This window comes from Brachyhypopomus gauderio, chromosome 13 (genome assembly GCF_052324685.1).
Source record: "Brachyhypopomus gauderio isolate BG-103 chromosome 13, BGAUD_0.2, whole genome shotgun sequence".
Taxonomy (NCBI): Eukaryota; Metazoa; Chordata; class Actinopteri; order Gymnotiformes; family Hypopomidae; genus Brachyhypopomus; species Brachyhypopomus gauderio.
This window is the reverse complement of record NC_135223.1, coordinates 15,512,298-15,536,375: the sequence shown is the minus strand read 5'-3', so window position 1 is coordinate 15,536,375 and position 24,078 is coordinate 15,512,298. Positions and strand designations below refer to the sequence as shown.

The 24,078-nt window shown below is 46.0% G+C and overlaps 1 protein-coding gene across 6 annotated transcripts in view; it reads right to left on the bottom strand.

Annotated features, from left to right (window-relative positions):
* The window catches only part of LOC143473970 (rho guanine nucleotide exchange factor 4-like), a 96,415-nt gene that overhangs the window by 5,177 nt on the left and 67,160 nt on the right, over window positions 1–24,078 (bottom strand). For 4 of the 6 annotated variants that reach the window (XM_076971207.1, XM_076971208.1, XM_076971210.1 and 1 more), the window contains 8 exons: window positions 10,718–10,854; window positions 5,875–6,054; window positions 5,536–5,730; window positions 3,414–3,593; window positions 2,880–3,112; window positions 2,040–2,169; window positions 1,726–1,857; window positions 807–1,050 (listed from right to left, as the gene is read on the bottom strand). In XM_076971207.1, coding sequence (XP_076827322.1) covers window positions 807–1,050; window positions 1,726–1,857; window positions 2,040–2,169; window positions 2,880–3,112; window positions 3,414–3,593; window positions 5,536–5,730; window positions 5,875–6,054; window positions 10,718–10,854 — 1,431 coding nt within the window. Of the gene's footprint in view, window positions 1–806; window positions 1,051–1,725; window positions 1,858–2,039; window positions 2,170–2,879; window positions 3,113–3,413; window positions 3,594–5,535; window positions 5,731–5,874; window positions 6,055–6,895; window positions 7,238–7,913; window positions 8,019–10,717; window positions 10,855–24,078 lie in introns of those variants that run through there. The other 2 variants (XM_076971212.1, XM_076971211.1) reach the window with 2 other exon arrangements.

The following is a 24,078-nucleotide window of genomic DNA, read 5'->3' as shown; positions in this document are numbered from 1 at the left end:
CTAGTATCGGTATACCGTGCAACACTAATTAGCAATGAGCTGGTTTGTTTGGGAAAATAAAAAGGCTAATCTATCAACAGAGCAGAGAGTGGAGAGTGAGCTCGATCAACAGCAGAGTGAGCACACTGCACACTACACAACATCACACTGCAATGGAGGTGACATTCCATCTCTTCAGCTTTCTGAGAAGGCATTTAGTTCTTTAAGTGAAGTAACTCAAGAAGGGATGGAAAAGGGGTTTAGTTCACTTATGAGACCTAACAGTCATTCCTCTCTGCATGGGGGTGGCTATTACAGTAATAAGATATCTACATTCTGCAACAAGAAAACATGCATATATTTGCATGTGGTGGGGTGGTTTTTGTATGCAGTGTGAATATACATATCCACTGAATGGCCACTTTATACGAGACGCCCACCTAGTGTGTTGACTGTGGAGCGCAGATTCTTGACATGCTTCATTGACCCCTTTTGTTGATGAGATGTGTATGTGTACAGGAGAATATAGCTTAGTGGAATCAGGAGAAGCAATACACACAAAGTACAAAACAGAAGACCAAACAGAAACAGGTGACAATGATTACAAGGGGCGTGGTTACAAATGGATAGGGGTGTGGCAGGAAAACAGATGTGAAACCAAAACAAGGAGATGACAGACAGACAGAGGGGCTAAACAGAACACGACTGACAGGTGTGGGTGGAGCTATACGTGACAGTGAGCATGGGTGTGTGTGTGTGTGTGTGTGTGTGTGTGTGTGTGTGTGTGTGTGTGTGTGTGTGTGTGTGTGATGGGCGCAGTAGATCACCTGTTTCCCGGTCGTGCTGCACCTGCTCCCTCTCGTCGGCGAGGGCTCGGAGCCAGCGCTGCTTCTGCTCTGGCTTTTTGGCACACAGCAGGTGGACCTCACTGCCACTGAGCGAACGCAGCCGCATGCCGTTCTTCACACTCACGTTCAGCTCCTTGTCCTTACCATCCTCCACGTCCAGCACCTCCATCTGGTCCATGTCCATTCTGCCCTTGTAGTACAGTATGTCTCTCCGCAACAGATCCTGTCCCGTGAACAAGAGGGAACTAGCGGATCAAAGAGTCCAAAACTGACAAGGACTTTTTAAATATCCCAGTCACCAGTCCCCAGTCTAATAAGAATTGTGAAGAGCTCTCTGATAATAATCTAATGTGTTACCTGAGATGTAATGTGTTATGTGAGATGTCTGAGTGAAACAAAAACTTGACTGACTGTGGAATTCCTTACCTAAATAAATCCAAAGGACAGCTGTGACTCACGTTTTTACAGTACACCATCCAAAGGGCAGCTGTGACTCACGGATTTACAGTACACCATCCAAAGGGCAGCTGTGACTCACATTTTTACAGTACACCATCCGAAGGGCAGCTGTGACTCACGTTTTTACAGTGCACCATCCGAAGGGCAGCTGTGACTCACGTTTTTACAGTGCACCATCCGAAGGGCAGCTGTGACTCACGTTTTTACAGTGCACCATCCGAAGGGCAGTTGTGACTCACGTTTTTACAGTGCACCATTCGAAGGGCAGCTGTGACTCACGTTTTTACAGTACACCATCCGAAGGGCAGCTGTGACTCACGTTTTTACAGTGCACCATTCGAAGGGCAGCTGTGACTCACGTTTTTACAGTGCACCATCCGAAGGGCAGCTGTGATTCACGTTTTTACAGTGCACCATCCGAAGGGCAGCTGTGACTCACCTTCTTACAGTAGACCATCTGGTGATTAAACAGGAAGAACATGCGCTGCTGGCTCTTGGCTTGAGGTGGTGTGATCTTTGTCAGCTCTCCAGAAAAGATCAAGTCTGAACTCCTGCTGAGAATGTCTTCACCCTGATGTGTAAATGCACACAATGTATTTATTATTTTTTATGAATGTATTTATTATTTTAAGATGTGAAGCAATCTGAGATCAGCCCATCTGAAATTAAGTTTATATTTTCACTGTATTATTGATTCTTTCCTGACTTCAATTGCAGTTTTAGTTGACTGCAATCATTCTGGCCACCACCCACCTCCCAGTCCTCTATGGAGCTCTGCCATTGGGCAATCCTATCCACATTCTCCAAACGCCTCTTTCTCTCATTAATCAGCCGGGCCACATTCTTCATCCCATTTAATGCTGCTTCTACATCTTTGTAATCCCTGAAACAAAATATTAATTCATTGATCAATTCAATTCACAATTTTTATTATTACCATGAAGTGTGTAATACAGAATGAATGCAATTACTGTTACACTCAGTTAAACTATGCAAAAGCTTAATAGGAGCTTAACATACACTGAGTGGTGAATATTAAACAAGTACATAAAACAAGCAAAACAGAAAGCGCTGGGATAAAGCTACATATGTATAACTGATTTGTTATATGTAGATTTAATGAGCTTCATTCTGCATGAAATAAAGAGAAACAGAAAATACAATGACCTAATCCTCAGATACTTAGCTAGTGTAGATACCTTCCCTAGCTATCTTCAGTGAAGTCCTTATCCTTGAGTGAACTCCTCAGCTGTATGACTCCCGTTAACCTGGATCATTATAAATGATGACTTGTACTTGAAATGTTTGCCTGGATTTTCTTACAATATCTTGTGAAGACCTCTGGCAGGTCACTGGGTACCTGATGGGGGTTGGTCACTGGGTACCTGTTGTTGGGAAGGGTGCATTGTGTATAGGGTATTTGTTTTGGGGCTTGGTTGGTTTGCTGGAGGTTGATGTATGTGTGCTGGTGGTTGGAGGATGGTCAAAGGATTGGTTGACCTGTGTTGGGGTTTGCTGTTTGTGTTGAGGTTTGGTGTTGTGGGTTGGTGTACTGTGTTGTGGGTCGGTGTACTGTGTTGTGTGTCGGTGTACCTGTGTTGTGGGTTGGTGTACTTGAGTAACTCAGCCAGCTGTAGTGGGTACTTGCAGATCTTCTGGACGGGTGTAAGGAGGAAGCCATCCAGAGAAATGTCAATCATCTTTTGCAGCAGGCGGCAAGCCTCAAAGAAGAACACGTACTTGTTGAGCTTCATGAGTTTGGAAAGCTGCACGCAGGCGTTTGGGTGATTGTTGCAGTACTCCGAGTAGATCTGGAAGTCTGTTTGCTGTAGAGAAACAAAACATAATGGCATCAGTGATCAGTCATGCACACCAAACCTCAACACAAACACAGGGACACCACAGCAGAAACGTAAATGTTTACTTTAAAAAAGTGAATGTCTTCCTGTTACTTTGTATGTGTTACTTTGAATGGTTATTTAATTCATTAATTCCACACTGGTAAATTAGCTAACCAAGACTGAGCACTTTTACCATGCATCTCTGCATCAAAGGCAAGACATCAGAGATGACTGCAGGAAGGGGTGATTAAATGTAGTTAATTTAAAAAGGGAAAAAACATCATACATGTTCTAAAAAGCAGGAGCCGATCTCACTAAGATGAGGCTCGTCCTTGTTGAACTTTTTCTCCAGACATTTGAGGAAGTTTTTCTGAAAGCGATAGATATCCTCTATGTTTCCGAAGATGGTGCACAGCTGTTCCTCTGTAAACATGTCCATGCGCTTTCGGCACTGTTTGATGTAACCCTACAGAGAGCGGAGACGGACAAACCGAGGTCAGTTAACGCCAGGGGTGTCTTGTTTTACAAGGACAAAAAACCACAATGGAGTCCACAAAGCCTTGGTAAACAGTACAAGAGAAGGTCTGAAAGTTTTGCTTGGCCTGAGAAAAATATTTTGTTTTTTTCATGCTTATATTTATGTTTTTATAAAACAAACAAACATACAAACAACCATACATTGCAATAATATTTCTAGATGATACATTTTGCAATGTGTCTTGAATTATATTAAAATCAGGGCAGCAAGTTATCACCACAGCTAGCATGTTACTGTTGGTAGATTTAGGGACTCTTGCAGGAATACAGCTAATAAGTCAGTTCACTGAGATACAATGGGTATGAATGCATTTGAATATCAATAAGAGTACATTTAAGTTTTAAAAGAGGTGGCTAGTTCAGCTGTTTGACAACTTTTAAAATATACTCCCTCATGAGTTTAGCACTTTCTGTAAGCTAGATATGGAGTTCTTTAGTAGGCCAGAAAGAGGGCTGTGGTAGTGCTGATGATTTGACATAAAAGCGTGAGGACATTTTTGCTGTTAGCTGCTGAGAGAATGTAATGGGTCTTGAATGCAGGCAAGGTCACTGTCAAAAGTAACACTAATGTTTTTGACACCGTTTTAGCCTTCCAGGACAGGAGCTTTAAGGGCACCAGTTCAATAGTCCTGTTTGTGATTCACAATAACAAGTAATTCAGTATTGGTTCAAGGGTCTAACCTTGAAGCGCCCCAGGTGACAAAGAAAGGTGAATGAATGAAGTTTTTGAGTGTGACTAATTTAGGATACAGCCAGAAAGACCAACCCAGTTTTGTAGCCAATCAAGTACTATACTGCATCAAAAGCAGCACAAAGATAGGTTCTATCTAAAACTGCAATCTAAAAGATAGGTTACCTTTCTGTGCTGAGCTCAAAATCCAGAGTAGAATGACAAATAAAAGCTGCTTGAGATAATCACATAATAGAAATCACATTTTCTACTAAAACAGCAACAGCAATATTTATTTCTTTCTACTGTTTACTCATCTAACCTCCCCACATGTATACATTCTACTTATCTCATTTCTCCCAGAAAAATCAACAACTACAAAGATCAGTGCCTGACAGTCTCTTGTACTGTAATTGAACTGTACCCATCTTGGTAAGCCTATGAAAAGACACCATGTTCACCAGACACTGCCAGATGGAAAAGTACTGCTGAAGCATTGATATGACATGGTTAAAGAGACACGGTGTCACGTGTGGCTCCGCCTCTGCCTGACAGTGCGGTCTCGGTGTTTTTCCGTTAGTTGTCTGAAACCCCGCCCCTCATTAGCATTCCAAGGTATGCCTTGTTGGTATTACTGAGTATGTAAGCCGTAGTCTCTGTGCATTCTGGGCTGACCTTTGTTTATTCTACAGCCCTGTTGTCTGTATCTGTGAGTTGACTACTGTTTTTTTGGTCTTGGAAGATGTCTGAACAATCGCCATGTGTTGGATGTGTGTTTATCTGTAACTCTTTGTCTGATCTTACCCAAGCCTGTCTTTATGACCCTGATTATGGATTGCCCTTCGTTACAACTCACTCTTCTCAGCATTTGCATCCGCCTCCCTTTCGCTCCATGATGCCCTCGGCATCACATGGGTAAACTATTTATTCACTGTATAATATAATTAGCTAAAGGACCCTTCTGGTTGGCTAACATCACGATTTTGTGACAGAGAGAGGAAAATTTAATTCAGTGAGGGAACAGACAACTCCAACTGAAGCACCAGCAACACAAATCTTTTTTTTCTTCATAGGAAGAGCCTCATTTATCAGCCAGCAGCAAAAGCTATACATTAAGGTCAAATCTACCCTACACCACTGTGCAAAAACCCCACCGGTTTGGTTTAATCAACGCGTCTGTCTCACGCAGAACTTAGCTGACCTCACAGATGTCCTTCAGGTGTTTGATGTAGTCTCTCTCCGTGCTCATGATCTCATTGATGACGTTGGTCCTCATCTGCTCTCTGCAGGGCAGCCCAGGGCCCAGGAGGAGTCCCATTCCATGGCTGTGCTCCTCCTGCGTCTCCTCCAGCCGGGACAGGTACTCTTCCATCGGCTCATCCTGGTTCACACGCAGCTGAGCGGGCGGAGACACAAGTTGGGTGGTCAAATGCTGCTGTCGTGTCGTGCAATATGAGCAACGGATAAATGACTCTGAAACAGCTGTGTGTGTGTGCAAACATTTGTTTGTGTGCTTGCAACGACGCTACAGGCTCCTCACCCTAACGAAGCTGGCGGGGAACCAGCCCTCGCTGTCCAGCACACGGCCCCACCACCACTCCTTATTGGTGGCGTCCACCACTTCAATGACGTCTCCCGCCTTGAAGCCCAGCTCCTGGTCGTCCATGGTGACATGGTCCCAGAGTGCCTCAGCGTACACCACGCTGCCATCGCTGATCAGCTACAGGGAGCAGAGGAAGCAGTCAGATGGAGAGTAGGATGTGAACGTAAGATAGTATCAAGAAAAGGAAGAGGAACGTGTATAACCTACACAATTAACATCTCATGGAGTATATACACACATTTACTGATTGTAGTGGACTAAAGCGGCCACAGAGCTGAACCTTAACACTCTTTAGATCCTGCTTCTGACACCATCTGCTTAGCGTAATGAAACGAGAAGCAAGGGCAAGATGGAGCACTATTTTGACAGCCTTCTCTATAGTGAAATAAGGAAGAAGCAGGACAGGACAGAAATGTAGGCCATTTTCTGCCCTCTCTCTCTTCCTCACTCCCTTTCTGTCATAAATCCATCATCAAGGAGAGGGGGAGTGTTAGCTTGTTGCTAGGCAACACGTCCACACCATTTTGCCTCTCCACCGATGGTCTGTCACACGGCTTCTGGTTCAGCCATCGTGACGTAGGCAGAAAGACACATACACACAATACACACATGTATACACGTACACAAAACACACACAATACACACATGTATACACGTACACAAAACACACACGTACACAGAAACACAGATACACACAAACAACTTACACACACAACACACATGTATTCAAAAATGCACACACGTAATATACACACATATACAGAAACACACATACACACAATATACACACATATGCCGGAACACACATACAGACACGTTATAAATAGATGCGTGCTTTTAAACATAAATATGACTGCAAGAGGTATCATTTAACCTGCTGTGCAACCAGTACACCACCTGTGACAATTAACAAGAACACACACACACACACACGTGCGTCCTTAGGTAAGGGGCTGACCGATAAACACGTGGCTCTTAAGGACTTCACACTGCTGTGTGTGTAGAAGAGCTGTGTTAATCCATTTAACCATCTCCAGCTGAGCTCAAGTCCATAGTGGCTCCTCCATCCTGCATCCACTAGTTGTTCATTTATGCCACAGAACAGTTCTTCACGGCGTCTAGAAGTCCAGGAACTACAAATCATCTGTCTTCCCTGTGCCTTGTAATCAGCAAATGCCATGACATTATATACCGATAATCAGTTAACTGTCCAGCTACCAGGGCTCACAAGGTCCAGCCTAACAGGTGACAGAGTCGAAGACTCTATCAGCTCTCAACGCAGCCGTCTCTGATCCAACGTTGTGATCTTCTACCCCCCCCCCCCCCCCCCCCCAACACAGTAGCTCCCCACACAGAGCCGAGCAGAACCCGGGTTTACAGCTTCTTCTGAGCACATGATGATCATGTTCACAGTGGCAGTGTTACTGCAGCCAGGCACAGAAAGTCTCAGCTTCCTTACTGCGCATCTCCTGCATCATACTGTAGTTCAGATCCTTTACTCCGCAGGCAAACAGCTCACTCTTATTGTACTCACTCTTATTGTACTCTAGTGGCAAAACCTATTTCAGTCACTTAGTCTAAGTGCTAAGCAAACCACATTTTGTAAAAACTGATATCACAAATGTTGCCAAACAGCAGCTAAACCTCACAAATGTACAAATGTGTCAGTAAATGTGTCTGTATCCCAGGACCTTAGTGAACGGTGGTAAAAATAAGCATTAATATAATATATACAAGAAATATATACATCTATAACAATGAGGCAGCATGTAACTGATTTTAAAAGGTTGTCCTCATTTACACACTATGTCTCCTGTAGTCACGAATGACTAAGAACTTTACGTGCAGGGTCAAGAACTGCACGTGAAGTTCAGGGTCGCATCACGGATTTCACACAGAAACATTGACGGTAACAGCTACCAGTCCGGCGCTCCTTCCTGCCTCCCGTGGTTCAGTGATCCAGTTCAGTCCTTTACCTTTGGCTCTAGGGAGCCCTGCTGCCGTCTGCCCATCCAAACCACAAGTCTTCCGCTCAGTCTCTGCCTCCTTCTGTCTGTCTGCTGCTCCCTCCCTGCCTCCGTCTCACCTCTCCTCCTCCCTCTCTATCCCTCCCCCTCCTCTCCTCTAGTGCTTGACTCTTTTCTTCTTCGTCCCCCCCCCTCTCTCTCTCTCTACTGGAAGGCAAGCAGAAAGATGAGCACCACGTTGACAATGATGAGGAACATCAGGATGAGGAAGACGACCATGCGCTGGGTCTCGGGGTCCATGTTGCAGCGTAGCAGCATGTCGAACAGGCCCAGGCGCTGCCTGCTACCCCTCACAGAGCTGCGAGCCATGCGGCCCCCAGCTGCCCCTCCACCTGGGCTCCCCAGAACCCCTCACACCTCCCCGCCGCTAGATGTCTCCTTCCTGCCTCTGCCCTCCAGCTGAGACGTCACACGGACAACAACTCACTCATTCTACCTTTCATTCTCTTCTCTTGTTTTGTAACAATACTATGTTCCTCGTCCTCCTGCTCTCTCTCTCTCTCTCTCCGTTCGTTCTCTCCCTCGGTAAGACACACATGTGCAGGATGCTCCTAGGGCAGCTGGATGGGTGGAACCTCCATGTCTGCGCTGTTTCCAGTTGTTCCTGAATGTAAACACGAAGGCTGGATGTGCTGCTGGTCTCTGCCTGCAGCTACGCTGGCACACTCATCCATCTCACTCCCAGCAGTACACTCACACTCCGCCTTCACTCCCCGCCCCTTACTGCCACTAGCAACCAATCCGCTAGCTCTTTTCGGAACGTATCCTGGAAACCAAAATGGTTGAGGCAGGCCTTAGCAACCATGGAGAGGGGCGGGGGAGGGGGCTGGTGGAGCAGGGCAATGGGGGGAGAAACAGAGATGAGATGTGTCTGAGCAAGAAAGAGGGAGATAGAAACAGAGATTTCAACCTGGCTTGATTCTTTATTAGCCATAACTGATAACACTTACTGTACTCAATACACTCTCTCTCTCTCTCTCTCTCTCTCTCTCTCTCTCTCTCGTTCCTCAGCACTCCATAATATCAAACACTGTATCTCTGTGGGGGTTCAGTGAAGACGTAAATATATAAATACTTTAACAACCATGATGTTAACGCGTGCATTCGCACACACCCACACATGCACGCACGCACACACACACATACACACACATACACACGCACACACACACACAATCTCTGATCTTCTACATTAGCAGGCACTCTGATAGGACATCAGATTAAAGGTAACATTTTCCTCCCATCGTCTCATTTAAGGCCCAGATCAAACCCCACACGATCTACTTGTTGTCTGGAGGAGGAGGTATTTTTGAGCTTGGCTTCTTTAAAAAACTTCCTTTCTCATGCCATCTATGGGGGATTTCTCATTCTGTCACCACCAGCTCTCTCCTGAGGTGTCTACTTCTGACTCAGACTTCTATAAAGCTGCTTTGTGACAGTATCTGTTGTAAAAAGTGCTATAAATAAAACTGAACTGAAAAATGAAAACAGAAAAAGAAATTCATATAAGGCTCCAGATTAGACCCAATATAATACTATGATATAATATAATACTATAATATAATACTATGATATAATATAATACTATACTATAATATAATACTATGATATAACATAATACTATGCTATAAACTGCATCCTTTTCAGCCATTCCATTTTACCCACTGGCATTAACTTTTAAACCTTAGACACTCTGAAACAGTCACAGTTCTTCACACCCCATAATACTAAACAACGGTCTCTTAGGAACGCTTCGTTTCTATTTTTCATTACAAACTAAAACACAGAGCGGTTGTAGCCAACACACTACACCTACAGCTCCTTTCTCAGACCCTAGCAAATAAAGCAAAGCTCCCTGTCAGCCCTCCACCCTGCTGAGCGGAGAAGTGTATTCAAAGATCGCTTCATTATTTCACCCTACGGGTGGTCTCCTAAACCGCCGCACATCACACGGAAAGGCGCGAGGTGAGGCAAGCTAAGGGCAGCCTGCCATTCGACATCACTGGGACACACACAGATTTCCCAGCAGGCCTTGGGAGATTGTATTTAGCTTACTGACAGAGTTACTCAGTCTATTCTAGAAAGTACACAATACACAATAACACAGGATTAGAGGAAGAGACCAGAGGAGGCGGAGTAAGTTGATCCTAACTAACTAACTCCTGCTGGAGAAGAGATTGTTTGCTCATACTGCAGTCTGTCATGGAGGACTATTTGTTTGGTATTTATTGTTGTAATGCTTTGGCAATATTGTAGCAAAATACTGTACATGCCAATAAAGCTACTTGAATCTGAATCTGACATGTTAAGGCCTTGCTAATGGTGATATTAGCCTTCACTATATTAATAATGAAGAAGACATTAATATTTTTAAAGGTGTATTATATAAAATGTGTAATTTATTAGAAGCCAGTTTGTGGCATTGTTTGTCAGTATCATGAAGCCCTTCCACCATGGAAGGAGAAATGTTCTTGAAGGACATGATCTAAGAACTTGTGAACCAAATTTTTCACTTGTATTTTTGATGTGTGAGCTTGTAGAATAAAATTTGCACTTGTATATTTGCAAAAAAAAACACCCCAGTATGCATTAAATACATGTACCTTCTACTGGTGTGCCATCATTGACGGAGATTGGTTTTTTTAAGCGCTTTGGTGAGTCACGATTTATGGCCCACCCCCCACTGCCCCGCCCACTTCTGATGCCTACAAGCGCACCAATCACTGAGATAGACGTGTGTAAAACACTCTCACCTCGTTTATGGCCAGCTGCTCTCCTGCTCCTCCAGGATGTCCGTAGCGATGGCCAGTGGAGCGCAGCTCCTCGTAGAGATCCTCCTGACTGCCCTCCTCACCCAGCTTCTCTGGAGCTCCATCAGGAAGGATCACGGCTGCGAGAGACACGGCCACGCACACAGAGTTAACGGATTCAGATTCAGAAAACTTTATTCATCCCCGAGAGGCAATTGAGGGAGGGAGGATGGAGTTGCAAGTAATCACAGTTCAAACAAACTGAGAACACATAGAGAAACCGACACAGAGAGAGAGTGAGAGACAGACAGACAGGAAGGACAAGTGATTTGACAGCAATTGAAGCCTAAGGCTTTGTTCTCCACTTCTCATTGTCTCCTGCTGTAGTTTCAGGAACAGTTCTCACATCTTACAGCTGAGCCAGTTTGTGCAGACGAGTACAATCACCTGATTCAGCTTCAGATGTTTGTTCTGACCGACACCACTGAAAATTAGATTTGACAACAATGAACCTAAGAACCTTGTGCAGATGTGGATAAGACCCAAAATAGAACACAGAAGAGCTACACCATGATTTTGTAGAGACATCAGGTAAAACAACACAACAACCAAGGAACCAAGCACCTCCCCAGTGAGACGAAACCAGTCCCAGGTGAACATGTCACACTGGGATGTCATTATTAAGAACACTATACCATCAGGGTCCATGGACAAAAATCATGGGGACTGAAAACTTCACCTCCAGGAACCAGACTGGACCAGCACTCATGAGCAACAACAGGATTACAGGAAAATATGTAATTTGTCTATAGAGCAGCATGAGTAATCTTTGGTGTAATTCATCACCAAGGCCATAATGGGGCTATGTAGTCTGTACAGGCCACTAAACACTGTTAGCTTGAGACGTCCAAACATGTTCATGTTTCATAAGGCCTATAACATATGCACACATATGCACACACACCACCTTTGCCCTTCCAGGGCATATCAGAGCCTGCATGGTGTGTCAACGATCCACACACACCTGCAATTCAGTTTTAGAATAGAATAGTTTCCATGTCACAACCAATTGTAGTCTGTAATTCTGGTCTTGGGTGGTGTATCCACAGCAACACCGCACCATAGAGACAGACAGCATGAATGTTCAGCTGATAAGTCCCCAGGCAGTAAAGGGAAATTGATTTACTGAGTACCTTAACAGTTAAAATTGTTTCTTTTACACAAACACCATAATTCCCAGGTGTAATTTGTGCTCGCCTTATTCTAGCGCTAAGCCAGTTTCTGAGAACACGACCATACAATGTATGTATTTATTTATGTATCATGTATATACTGTATGTATCATGTATGTATATCCTCCATCTATATAATGACGTTTGGATCCAATTCCCTGAAGAATTTCACAACTACACAAATGCTCCATTTTATTATCTACAGATAGATTAGGAAAAGAGTCATTATCTCACTCATCTCATTATCCATGCATTCATTTTACAAACGTCAAATCAAGCTAAACCAAGAGTGATAGATATGTATTGGACAGCAGAGAGAGCTATTGTGATCACTGCACAGTAATAAGCAGCATAAAGGCTAATCAAACAATTACTTATTCTCAGATTTTCAATTATAATGGTACAATTTGGTGTAAGGCTGATATCATCAGTGTCAGATAATGACGACGGCATGCCAATGACAGATGATTACAGTGTGATTACAAACTGTGTCCACTAGGAGGTGCTGAATAGCACAATGTTGGGAATGTACTGGACAGGATGCAGGTATCGAGTAGGCTTTTATTTATTAGGGCCTGTGTACATCAGGGCTCTTGAGACTAATCTCAGGAGCACAGGGAGAACAGGTATATAACCACACAAGCATAAGTCCATTACACAGCATTACAGACTACCACCTAAAGCAATCTGTCCATTAAATCACTCTGCTAGAAGGATTTCCAAGTCTTCATTCTCTCTCTCTCTCTCTCTCTCTCTCTCTCTCTCTCTCTCTCCCTCCCCTGTACATTGACCTCAGCAAGCTTGGTGTTTGCACTTACCAATAACAGACTGCTTTAACATGAGTGTCTATATAAATGTCCTTAAAAATAATACTCCTTTGATGAGATGAAACTTTCTGATTATGGATATGCAAATAAGGACAGGGATCTCCCAGCCCCTGTGGTTATGTGTTTACGTCTGTGTGTTTTTGTTCATGCCTTCATGCATGGAATTAGTGTTATGTGGACTTAAAATGTGTGTGTGTGTGTGTGTGTGTGTATGTGTTATGACAGCCCATCATCAAGCACAGCGCTTTTGCTCTCTCGAGGCTGCTGTTTTTGCAGATATTTGTGCTTGTGGGTGTGTGTTTGGTAGCATTCTTCTATCAGGCTATGTGTAGTGCAGCTGTTGTGGTGTGTGTGTATGTGTGTGTGTGTGTGTGTACGTGGGGGGGGGGGGGGTCTGTTTTTATCACTGCAGCAATCTGTGGTACCACTTGCAGCACAGTTGTGAGAGGCCACGTGAGCCCCCCACATGTTCCTGCAGTCTCACACACACACACACACAATCATGTAGAGCGTAGGAGCACACAAGCCAGCCTTCTCCAACATGATCAACATAGAGCCTGTCTATTGCAGAACTGTACATCATATACAGTATGCATCATACATGAGCTTACCACCTAACAGAGAGAGAGGATGGTAAATATAGAACAGTAATCCCCATGTATCTAATACACACCGTCTTGTTTCTTTAGTTCCTCTTCTCTAAGCTTGTTCCTCCATACATGCTTCTTTCTCATCATCCCTCTCTCCATTCCTCTCTCCCCATCTCTTCACTCTCCTACCCCCATCCCTCTTTCAGGGTGCCTCCCTGGACTCTCTGTCTCATTCCTGTAACCTCATCCCTCTCTCTATCTCTCCCCTACTCATCCCTCTCTCTATCTCTCCCCTACTCATTACTCATCCCTCTCTATCTCTCTCTTACTCATTCCTCTCTCTATTTTTCTCTTCCTCATCACTCTCTCTGGCTCTAGTGCTCTCTCTCACGCTCCCTCCATCCACACACTCAGTGAGTGGGTAGCCCCTCAGGGTCAAGAGCTCTGAGCGCGCGCACACACAGAATAATTCACAAGGAAAATTGATAATAATCATCTTTTGTACTTTTGTGAAATATCTAATATCTGTTGCCATGTTATATCATATCCCTACCTCATAATAGAGCAACAGATTACTCATGGAGTTCATTAGCTTCCTTGGCTAATACATTTAGAAAAAAAGATTCCACTTCAAAACCCTTAATATAGTTTAATGTCCACACTGCAGTCCAGAATACTGTACAATTACAGAATTTATGTTGTAATTTTGTCATTTTAATATTTATTACTTTTTGACCAAGTCACAGACCGGAGGGTCGTGGGTTCGATTCCCAGACCTGAGGCCATGACTGAGGTGCCCTTGAGCAAGGCACCTAACCCCAACTGCTCCCCGGGTGCTGGGCTAGGGCTGCCCACCACTCTGGGCACGTGTGATCCACAGCCCCTTAGTAATCACTAGTATGTGTGTGTGTGTTCTAACTGCACAGATGGGTTAAAAGCGGAGGACAAATTTCGATTGCGGTGTAAAAATCACAATTGACAAAATACGGCACATTTAAATTTTTTTTACATTTACACATGAGACTTTCTTCAACCAATCAGTTTTTACATGAATACTGAGTCATAAAAGTCATTTTTTAAAGTGTTTGCATTTCTTCTTCTTCTCTTTCCTTATTTGCATTCACTTTTACTACTTTTATGCTTCCTTTCTATGTTTATTGTGATGTCAGCAACCCAATCAGGTGCAAAACACACCATCTTCACACACTTCACACACTTCACACACTCTTCACAGACACTCATTTGGATGACCACACAGGCATATTTGAGGGCAGAGGAGCATGTTGGCATTTCCAAGATGAATGGCTTCAATGAAGTTAAACATCCACTGAAAATACAGGTGTCTTTCGATGCACTAACACATTCCCACCGATCACATCAACCCCCCCCCCCACTCTGTGTGTCAAGGTGCTGCCCCACTAAAGGCAGGGCATGTTCACCCCCTGCAGTTCAAACCCCAGCTCCAGAGGACCCAGGCTGATCTGTCTAAATGATTCTGCATGTAATGTTTAGAGCTTTTTCATTTCATTTAGTTTTACTTTAATGTGCTGTGTAAGTGTGTGTGTGTGTGAGAGAGAGAGAGGGGGGGAGAGAGAGAATGTTTATGTCTAACCTTTGAGCTCGCTGGAACTTTTAAAACACTGACCAGGACAGAGGGACAGAGAAGACAGAGGACAGAGAAATTAAGGACGTGAAAAGGTGACTTAGAGATACCAGTCAGTCAGTGGAAGCCATTTCTCACTCTAGCATCATGTTTTTTCTCGTTGTGCATTCCTCACACGTCCTCAAGAACGCAGGACAGACAAATTTAGCCCCTTTCATCAGGAGACCTTTCACCACCTACATCCTGGTGACATTCTGTTCTGGTGACACCACTACAAAGGACCTCGGCCCCCCAGACCCTCTCCGGGGCTTCTGGAGAAGAGAGGTGCATACATGCGTGTGATATACAGTTAAGTATTATTGTTGAGTCTTACAGTGTTTGTTTGAACAAAGTTTAGCAGTGCATGGTGGGAATTGGGCGTGGTAGGAGTTGAAGCAGCACGCATGAGTTTACTGTGTGTGTCTCATGTCTCCCATCATCTTCTGTTTGGCTTGGCATAGCTGGCCACAGTGAGGCAATAGAGAACTAGCCAGCCCCCAGATGCTAGATGTGCGTGTGTGTGTCCTTAAGTCTTCCGGGCACAATGTCTTTATCTGGCTGGCCAGCTAACACAGACCCAGGGGCTGAGTGCTGTGGGGAAGTGTGTGTGGTCAGAAAGTCCTCCGCGTGCAGCCCTACAGTCCTGCATTCACTCATCAGATCTGGCAGAGCATGCAGTCACCGTAAACCCGAGCCAACCTGAAACCCCATCCTGATGTTCTGACGTAAAGAGTCTGTCTGAAAGGTGAGGCACATGCATATGTGTTTTCTATAACAGGAAGCTCCTGCATTCCAAACGGTGGAGTTCATCTGTACATTTTCCCCATTGCCACAGTAAACAGGTGTGCATAGCACAGCGCGTAGGTGGCAATTACAAAATGGTCAAGTATGTAACCATAGTGATAAGAACTTATTATAAACCAGTCTAACCAACATGAAGGACGTTCCAGAGGTGTGGTGATAGAATGAATGTGTGTGTTTGTGTGAGAGAGGGGGAAAGAGAGAATGGCAGGAGAAAGAAAAGAGAGGAAATCAGGAAGATATAAGGGAGTTATAAGGGGAAGAGAGACAGACAGCTATTTAGAAAGAGAGTAGTACAGAGGGTGAGACTATGTGCAGTGTCAGTTGAGCAGGAACTAGGAATCTAGCTCTGGCACCTGTCTCACCCCTCTGGCCCCTCTCCCCCTGTCTCACCCCTCTGGCCCCTCTCCCCCTGTCTCACCCCTCTGGCCCCTCTCCCCCTGTCTCACCCCTCTGGCCCCTCTCCACCTGTCTCACCCCTCCGACCCCTCTCCACCTGTCTCACCCCTCCGGCCCCTCTCCCCCTGTCTCACCCCTCCGGCCCCTCTCCCCCTGTCTCACCCCTCTGGCCCCTCTCCCCCTGTCTCACCCCTCTGGCCCCTCTCCACCTGTCTCACCCCTCCGGCCCCTCTCCCCCTGTCTCACCCCTCCGGCCCCTCTCCACCTGTCTCACCCCTCTGGCCCCTCTCCCCCTGTCTCACCCCTCTGGCCCCTCTCCACCTGTCTCACCCCTCCGGCCCCTCTCCCCCTGTCTCACCCCTCTGGCCCCTCTCCCCCTGTCTCACCCCTCCGGCCCCTCTCCACCTGTCTCACCCCTCCGGCCCCTCTCCCCCTGTCTCACCCCTCCGGCCCCTCTCCACCTGTCTCACCCCTCTGGCCCCTCTCCCCCTGTCTCACCCCTCTGGCCCCTCTCCACCTGTCTCACCCCTCCGGCCCCTCTCCCCCTGTCTCACCCCTCCGGCCCCTCTCCCCCTGTCTCACCCCTCTGGCCCCTCTCCCCCTGTCTCACCCCTCCGGCCCCTCTCCCCCTGTCTCACCCCTCTGGCCCCTCTCCCCCTGTCTCACCCCTCTGGCCCCTCTCCACCTGTCTCACCCCTCCGGCCCCTCTCCCCCTGTCTCTCCCTGTCTCACCCCTCCTGCCCATTTCTCCCTGTTTCCCCACTCTGGCCCCTCTCCACCTGTCTCACCCCTCTGGTGTATGCTGGTACAGTAACCTCCTCTACCACCCCTCCCCCTCCACCCCACTCTCCAAAATGTCACTTTCACCAAGTGCGCATTGTTCTCATTACATAAATCAACTATTATTTAAACACAATCTATCAAGTGTTAGGGATTGGGGGATCAGGATTATCAGGAGGGAAGGGGCTCTGACTGAGCATACAGCGATACTGAGGCGACACAATGCATCATGTACCGAACTCCAAAAACAGCACAGCCAACACCTACAAACCACCCGCATGTAACAGCCAATACTGGACACCACAGAGCAGAGAATTCCATCAGAATTTAAGGCTGGTTACACTGCTGTGTGACTGATGAGTGAATGTCATGGTATTCTGTAATGACCATGTGAGTGGGTCTCTTGGAAATGTAGGTTCAACCTTACCACACGTTACTCACACACACATACACACACATGCATTCACACTCCCCCAGGGGATGAGAGCAGAGAAAAATGCCGTTTGTCTGGAGGTAATTGCTGCTGGTGTGCACTGGGGGAGAGATTAAAACCCCTCAACCCCCCCATCGCCGAGCTCCAAGCTGCTGTAGACACATACACACATCCACACACACACACCCACACACAGCGCTGCGCAGTAATTTGTCAAAGCCACAGCTAGAACTGCACTGTGACAGCTGCATCCACAGGGGCGGGGCCAGGTCTGGGGCCTGGGCGGGGCCTGAGCCGATTACTTCTGTAGGATGTGAGGAGAGCGCTGTGTGAGAGGCCATGTCAGCAACAGAGTGACATGCAGTGGGCGGGGCGTAATGCCATTTCAGCTAGGTGTGGGTGGCTGGGGCGGTTCCAGAACAACAGTAGAGGGCAAATCAATGGTGACTAGTACAGGCTGCAGTTACTCATCAACCACTGACTTTCACCAGTATGTTATTTGTGGCTTCTCTAAACTGTATTACCTCAAACATGCACAAAGGTCTGTACACAAACACAGAGGGACTGCCTTTTGTCAAACACACACACACACACACACATACACACTCTATGCTTTTGGACATGAAGACCACTTTGTTTGACAGCGTGGCTACGTTACCTGATATAAGGATCCCCCAGGTAACGTGCACTTCTCTGAGTGCTAAGAGGATATGTGGATGCAGTGATGTGGTTCTGTAAACACATGGTACATTTTAAAGAATGAGCTCCCTATACGGTAAACACAATTGAAATTCCACTCAGCATTTGAACAAGTGGCTCTCCAAAATTCTCAACAGTCTGGCAAAGTCACAGAGAGATACAGGGCAGGGAGATGGAGGGCAGAGAGGTGACTAAGCACCTGATAATGCAAAAAAAACCTGTGTGTGTGTGTGTGTGAGAGAGAGAGAGAGAGAGAGAGAGAGAGAGAGATGGTGAGAAAATATGCATTAACCCCCATCATGGAGAACAGAATGCACACACAGTCAAGAACGCTCATTCGCATATTTAATAGGAAGCCACACGTCTGTATCCAGCGTTCTAAACAGCCCACATCCCAGCGCAGGACAGGGAGGGTGTGTGGGGACAGGGAGGGTGTGTGGGGACAGCGAGGGTGTGTGGGGACAGGGAGGGTGTGTGGGGACAGGGAGGGTGTGTGGGGACAGCGAGGGTGTGTGGGAACAGGGAGGGTGTGTGGGGACAGCGAGGGTGTGTGGGGACAGGGAGGGTGTGTGGGGACAGCGAGGGTGTGTGGGGACAGCGAGGGTGTGTGGGGACAGGGTGTGTGGGGACAGGGAGGGTGTGTGGGGACAGGGAGGGTGTGTGGGGACAGGGAGGGTGTGTGGGGACAGCGAGGGTGTGTGGGGACAGGGAGGGTGTGTGGGGACAGCGAGGGTGTGTGGGGACAGGGAGGGTGTGTGGGGACAGGGTGTGTGGGGACAGGGAGGGTGTGTGGGGACAGGGAGGGTGTGTGGGGACAGCAGTACTGTAGAGCTCCTTCAGCTCCTTCAACAGAAAGCAGGTCAGTCACAGGACTGAGACTATGTGTGTTTAATTACAGGTTGATCAGAAGATGGGGTCTGTGTTTAGCTACTAACTCAGTTGAGACATTAAAACTGTACTTTTAAATGATTTGACAATGTTCTGAGTTTAACTGAACATAAACAGAGAGAGATAGAGATGGAGAGAAAGAGAGAGGAAGATAAAGAGAAAGTGGGAGAGTGAGAGAGAGAGAGAGAGAGAGAGAGAGAGAGAGAGAGAGAGCATACTGGGCTTGTAAATGGGGGTTGCCTGGTTCCTGGTCTGGTTTCTGTCAGTGTCTCCAGTCTCCTGCAGATACTGGGTAAACTCGGCCATTACAGGAGCGGCTTCAGCAGGACACCGCATCTCCTCCCAGTCTCTTGGGTATTGTCCATTGTAACAGAGAACAAAGCTTTCAGCATTTAATACAGACTCCTCTCCAGACACACAACACACACCCTACACTCACCCAAAACAGTAGCCACTCTAACACAGAGCATCTTTTCCCCAGTGCTATCGAACCAGTTAACAAACACACTTAAATGTGTGTATTCATACAGTATATGAAAACTGTGTAGAAAGACACACACACACACACACACACACACACACACACACACACACACACACACACACACACACACACACAGAAGCACTTTAAAGGCATGCACGGGTACCATCGGGCAAAAAGAGCATTAACCTTTTGACCCCAGATACCAAAGGTCCACATACAGTCCAATAAGTGCACATCTTACCTATGACTCATACAATATAACTACTGAGTGTCATAATGATACCCAGGAGATTACTGTACTAACATACCTCTAACACTACTGTACTGTATCTCACACAATCACTGTCTTTCTCTCTCTGTCAGTCACACACACACACACACACACACACACACACACACACACGCTCCTCAAGAAAGTTCGCCCACATTAAGAATGTGTTCCCTCCTGGTGACCTTTTGATCACAGTGCTCTAGAGTGACAAGCCTGTGGCTTTGTGCCCAATTACAGCCAGAACTGGAGTGTGATTATTACTAAAGTGTGCGTCTGTATGTAACCCAGACCACACTGTTCCCACGAACCTGCAGATCCCAGGACCTGATCATACTGCTCCCATGACATGCAGAATCCCAGAGGAAACACCCCATCTGACTTCTCCCCCAGCCCTAACAAAAATGTCCACTGCACACTGGTCTGGGGTCAGCCAACAGCTCAGCCACTGACACATCCTACTGGAACATTCCAGAGTCCAAGCCGATTTGGTTCAGGTCAGTTCTACTGCCATTACATATGAATGCAAGCGTGAGGTGTAATGAGAACTTGTCTCTAAGGTGCAATGAACGATCGAGATGAGCTGCAGTTCAAAGGTCGTTAGTCGAGAGCACACACACACCGAGCAGAACAGTGCGGTCCAGCTTTTGGACCACAGAGGGCTGGATGATGGCATCAGAGAGAGAGAGGCAGGAACAGACTCTGATGCTTTGGGGCAAAAGAATCAGATAACACTTAAAAGCAGCCAGCAGCACAGTAGCACAGTTCAGAATCAGAATCAGAATCAGAAAAAGTTTTATTGCCATTGTCAATGAACAGGGTTCGCAGACTAGGAATTTGTTTAGGCATTAAGGTGCAACAAAAAACAAGTAATGATAAGGGAATATAAATAGAATGAATAAAGTGAATAAAAGATTAATAAAAATACAGAGGGCATAAAAATACAGGGGCAGAATGTGCAACAACAGTTGCAGAAAGTGAGAGAGAGTTAGAGCAGACGTTCACACTCACGTCTGCTCTAACTCGGAGGTGTGTGGCTCCAGCACCATTCAGCAGTGAGATTCCTCTGCTCTACACCTTTGAACCCAGCTACTTCACTGATGAGTTGAGCTAGGTGTGTGTGAGCAGGTAAACCCTGCCTCTTGTGCTGGACTGCTGTCTCCTGGACTGAGCCTGCTCTGGGCTGTCCAGAATGTAACACTTGTCAAATCTGCTGAGTCTGAAGAGATTTCAGAATGGCTGCTAGTAATCTAGAAATGGACATCAACAAGATTACTCTGCTTTACTGACGTCTGTGAAATGAACAGTGACCGGGACAATAACAGCGAAGTGCGTTGAGACCGCCTGCAATCTGATTTAGCGTTTGGTCTCCTGGGATCCGTTCATAAAGGGTATTACAGGCAGCAGGGTCAAGAGGAACTTCAGTTTCCCAGTGGCTCTTGCTGAACACCAGAGCAGAGCATGGAGATCAGCACAGCTGGTGTGCCAAAGGTTAAACCATGACAGAGAGGGGGAAATAATTTCATACCTCCTGAGAGAGGGTGTGTGTGTGTGTGTGTGTGTGTGTGTGTGTGTGTGTGTGGTGGGGGGGGGGGGGGGGGGGGACTCAGAAAGAGAGATCATACAAAGACTGGAAGATTAAAGTGGACAGGGCATATGTGCACATGATCTTTCTCTCTCTCTCTCTCTCTCTCTCTCTCTCTCTCTTTCTCTCTCTCTCTATCTCTCTCTCACACACACACACACTTTCACCTGTCATGTCTGATAAAAATTACTTTTTTATTTTAACATTTAGCTTTAACTTTACAAATCTGTCAGACAGTTTTTCTATCACTGGGTCTGAGGAAGCCCCTGCTGTGTAGGTCAAAAAACCCCATTACACTGCACAAAATCCCAGCCAAATGACAGATTCCTAGTCACCATAATTCTCTCATTTCTGCTCCTGTTCAAATGAAACACCATTCTCCTTCTTTCTGCCTCAATCTCCCTTGCTCACTCTCTCATCATCGTCTTCTATTGAGCTGGTTTGCTGGATGTTTTGACTGGGAGTGAGGATGACTGTGAATGTCTGTACAAGGTCTAAGCGAGTTGTAAGAAAGTGACTGATAAAGTCTCCCACATCGCACCTGAAGATATTCCACATTAGTTCCATCACGCAATGTCCGCCAAAGCTCTTGTCTCACTTTTGGATCTTTTCCATCAATCTTGCCCTTGTCATCCTCTCATTTCTATCTATCTTCTTGTCTTATTCTCTTTCAGAAACTGTCTATTTCTCTCTAACTCATTCTATACTGCATTTCTTGGTGGAAGGAGACAGTTTAACCATCTCAATTCTACCCATTTTGAAGAAGCCTGACAGTTCTAAACAGGACATGCAAGACTGCCCGATCTGGTCATTATAATACATTAATGATTAACTTCAGGTAGAATTTCAATGTCTGTGCACATTTCTGTTGGATTAATTTTTTTAGATGCACTATGGTGTTTCTTTAGGAGTCTAAGGCAACATAACATTAAAGGCAAATTAAATATGAACAGAGGCACAAAATATAATCTCCTAGTTTTTTAATAATACAATTATATATGACTGAGTTCATGCTTATGATGCTAGCACACCAATCAACAAACTGATTCCAAAGCCTTCGTTCAGATGCTCACTATGCTCACCACAGCAGTACACTGGTGTTAGCTGCTGACTCTCCTTCAGACTCCAGCTACAGATCAGCACCTGAAACATGTTATATCAGATCTTCCTGTAGAACCACCATCCATCCAGAAAGGACCAATCTTAACCAAATCTCTGGAGGCATCGGTCTCCAGGGTTTGGTATCTCAGTCTATGATTGGCTGCAGTTGGACAGCTGCTAATCGGTACAGGGCAGAGCTTCAGAAGCCCCGCCTCCCCTGATATCCTGATCACCCAGCTGTTTTTGATATGCGTAACAATTTGTACATGTGTGTACATCTGTACTGCTGTCATCTCTTTGACACACATGCTCTGAGTCAGGGTTCTCTTCTAATTCTAGTTGAGTGTGAGACACTCCTCTCTCTGTCACCCTGAACAAACATGAAGAACCAGACGTGAGCTGAATCTCAGCCTTCCAGCCTCCAAACGGCTCCCCACACAGCTGTCTGCCCTCCCACGTGCTGCAGGGGATCAGAACCAATTTCCTTTAAGACTTTAGTCAGTCATACACGTTTATAATCACAGAGGAACATGCTGTTCCTTCTGGCCTGCTGACCTTCTGGGTATGTGACTGTGGGGTGGAGAGAAATACAAGTTCTCAGAGGGCTGGATTGCTCCCACACACACACACACACACACACACACACACACACACACACACACACACACACACACACACACACACACACACACACACACACACACACACACACACACACACACACTCTGCTTTTCTTGGGTACATCCATACCCAATAATAATAATACAGCATTAATAGGTCGCTACAGATTACATTTGGGTCAATTGTTTATTGTTTATTTTTGCATTGTTAGAATGAATCAATGGTTTGGTTGAATATTTATATGGTTTTATTTGGTTAGACATAATGCGGTTCTCATATTTCAGCTGTTTACTATCTTATGCATTTTATGCATGTCACTTAGCCACCTCTGAAACTCAGGATCATAACAATAAACAAACAAATAAACAAGATTTAGTGTTGTTTATGCAAATGTCATCCCAACAAAGAGGAAGGCTCTCATGATCCCCTTGAATTCCACAGCCTCTGTTATATTGGAGTGCAGTGCTGTATCAGGAGTGTGTGCCAAAGACCTAATGAAGATTTAGTGGCCGTCTGAAGCTAACTGCTTTCACAGAGAGAGATTAAATGGCACTTGTTCTATAATCTTGAGCAGCCAAGTGAGGTAGTGAGGTGTAGATCTGGGATGTTCGACTGTCAGAGGGAACCCTGCCAGAACTTTCTATCTCTACAGCACACACAAACTTTTAGACATGGCTGCTCATACATACATTCCTTCATGCTCACTGAACTGCATGGCGCACGGCCGTGCGTACACACACACACAGACACAGACACAGACACAGACACACACACACACACACACACACACACACACACACACACACACACACACACACACACAAATGCACACATCCATGATCAGAGAGCGGTCAGGGCTGCTAATTGCTGCTATGGCTCTCTCTGATGTGCTCTGACCGGCGGTGCTGCTGCTCTGCACAGGCAGGACTGAACGTCCTAGTTACGGTGGGGTGCAGGCACCATCATCCCAGCTCAGCAGAGACTCCCTCATGGACCTCACGTGACCTCACGTGA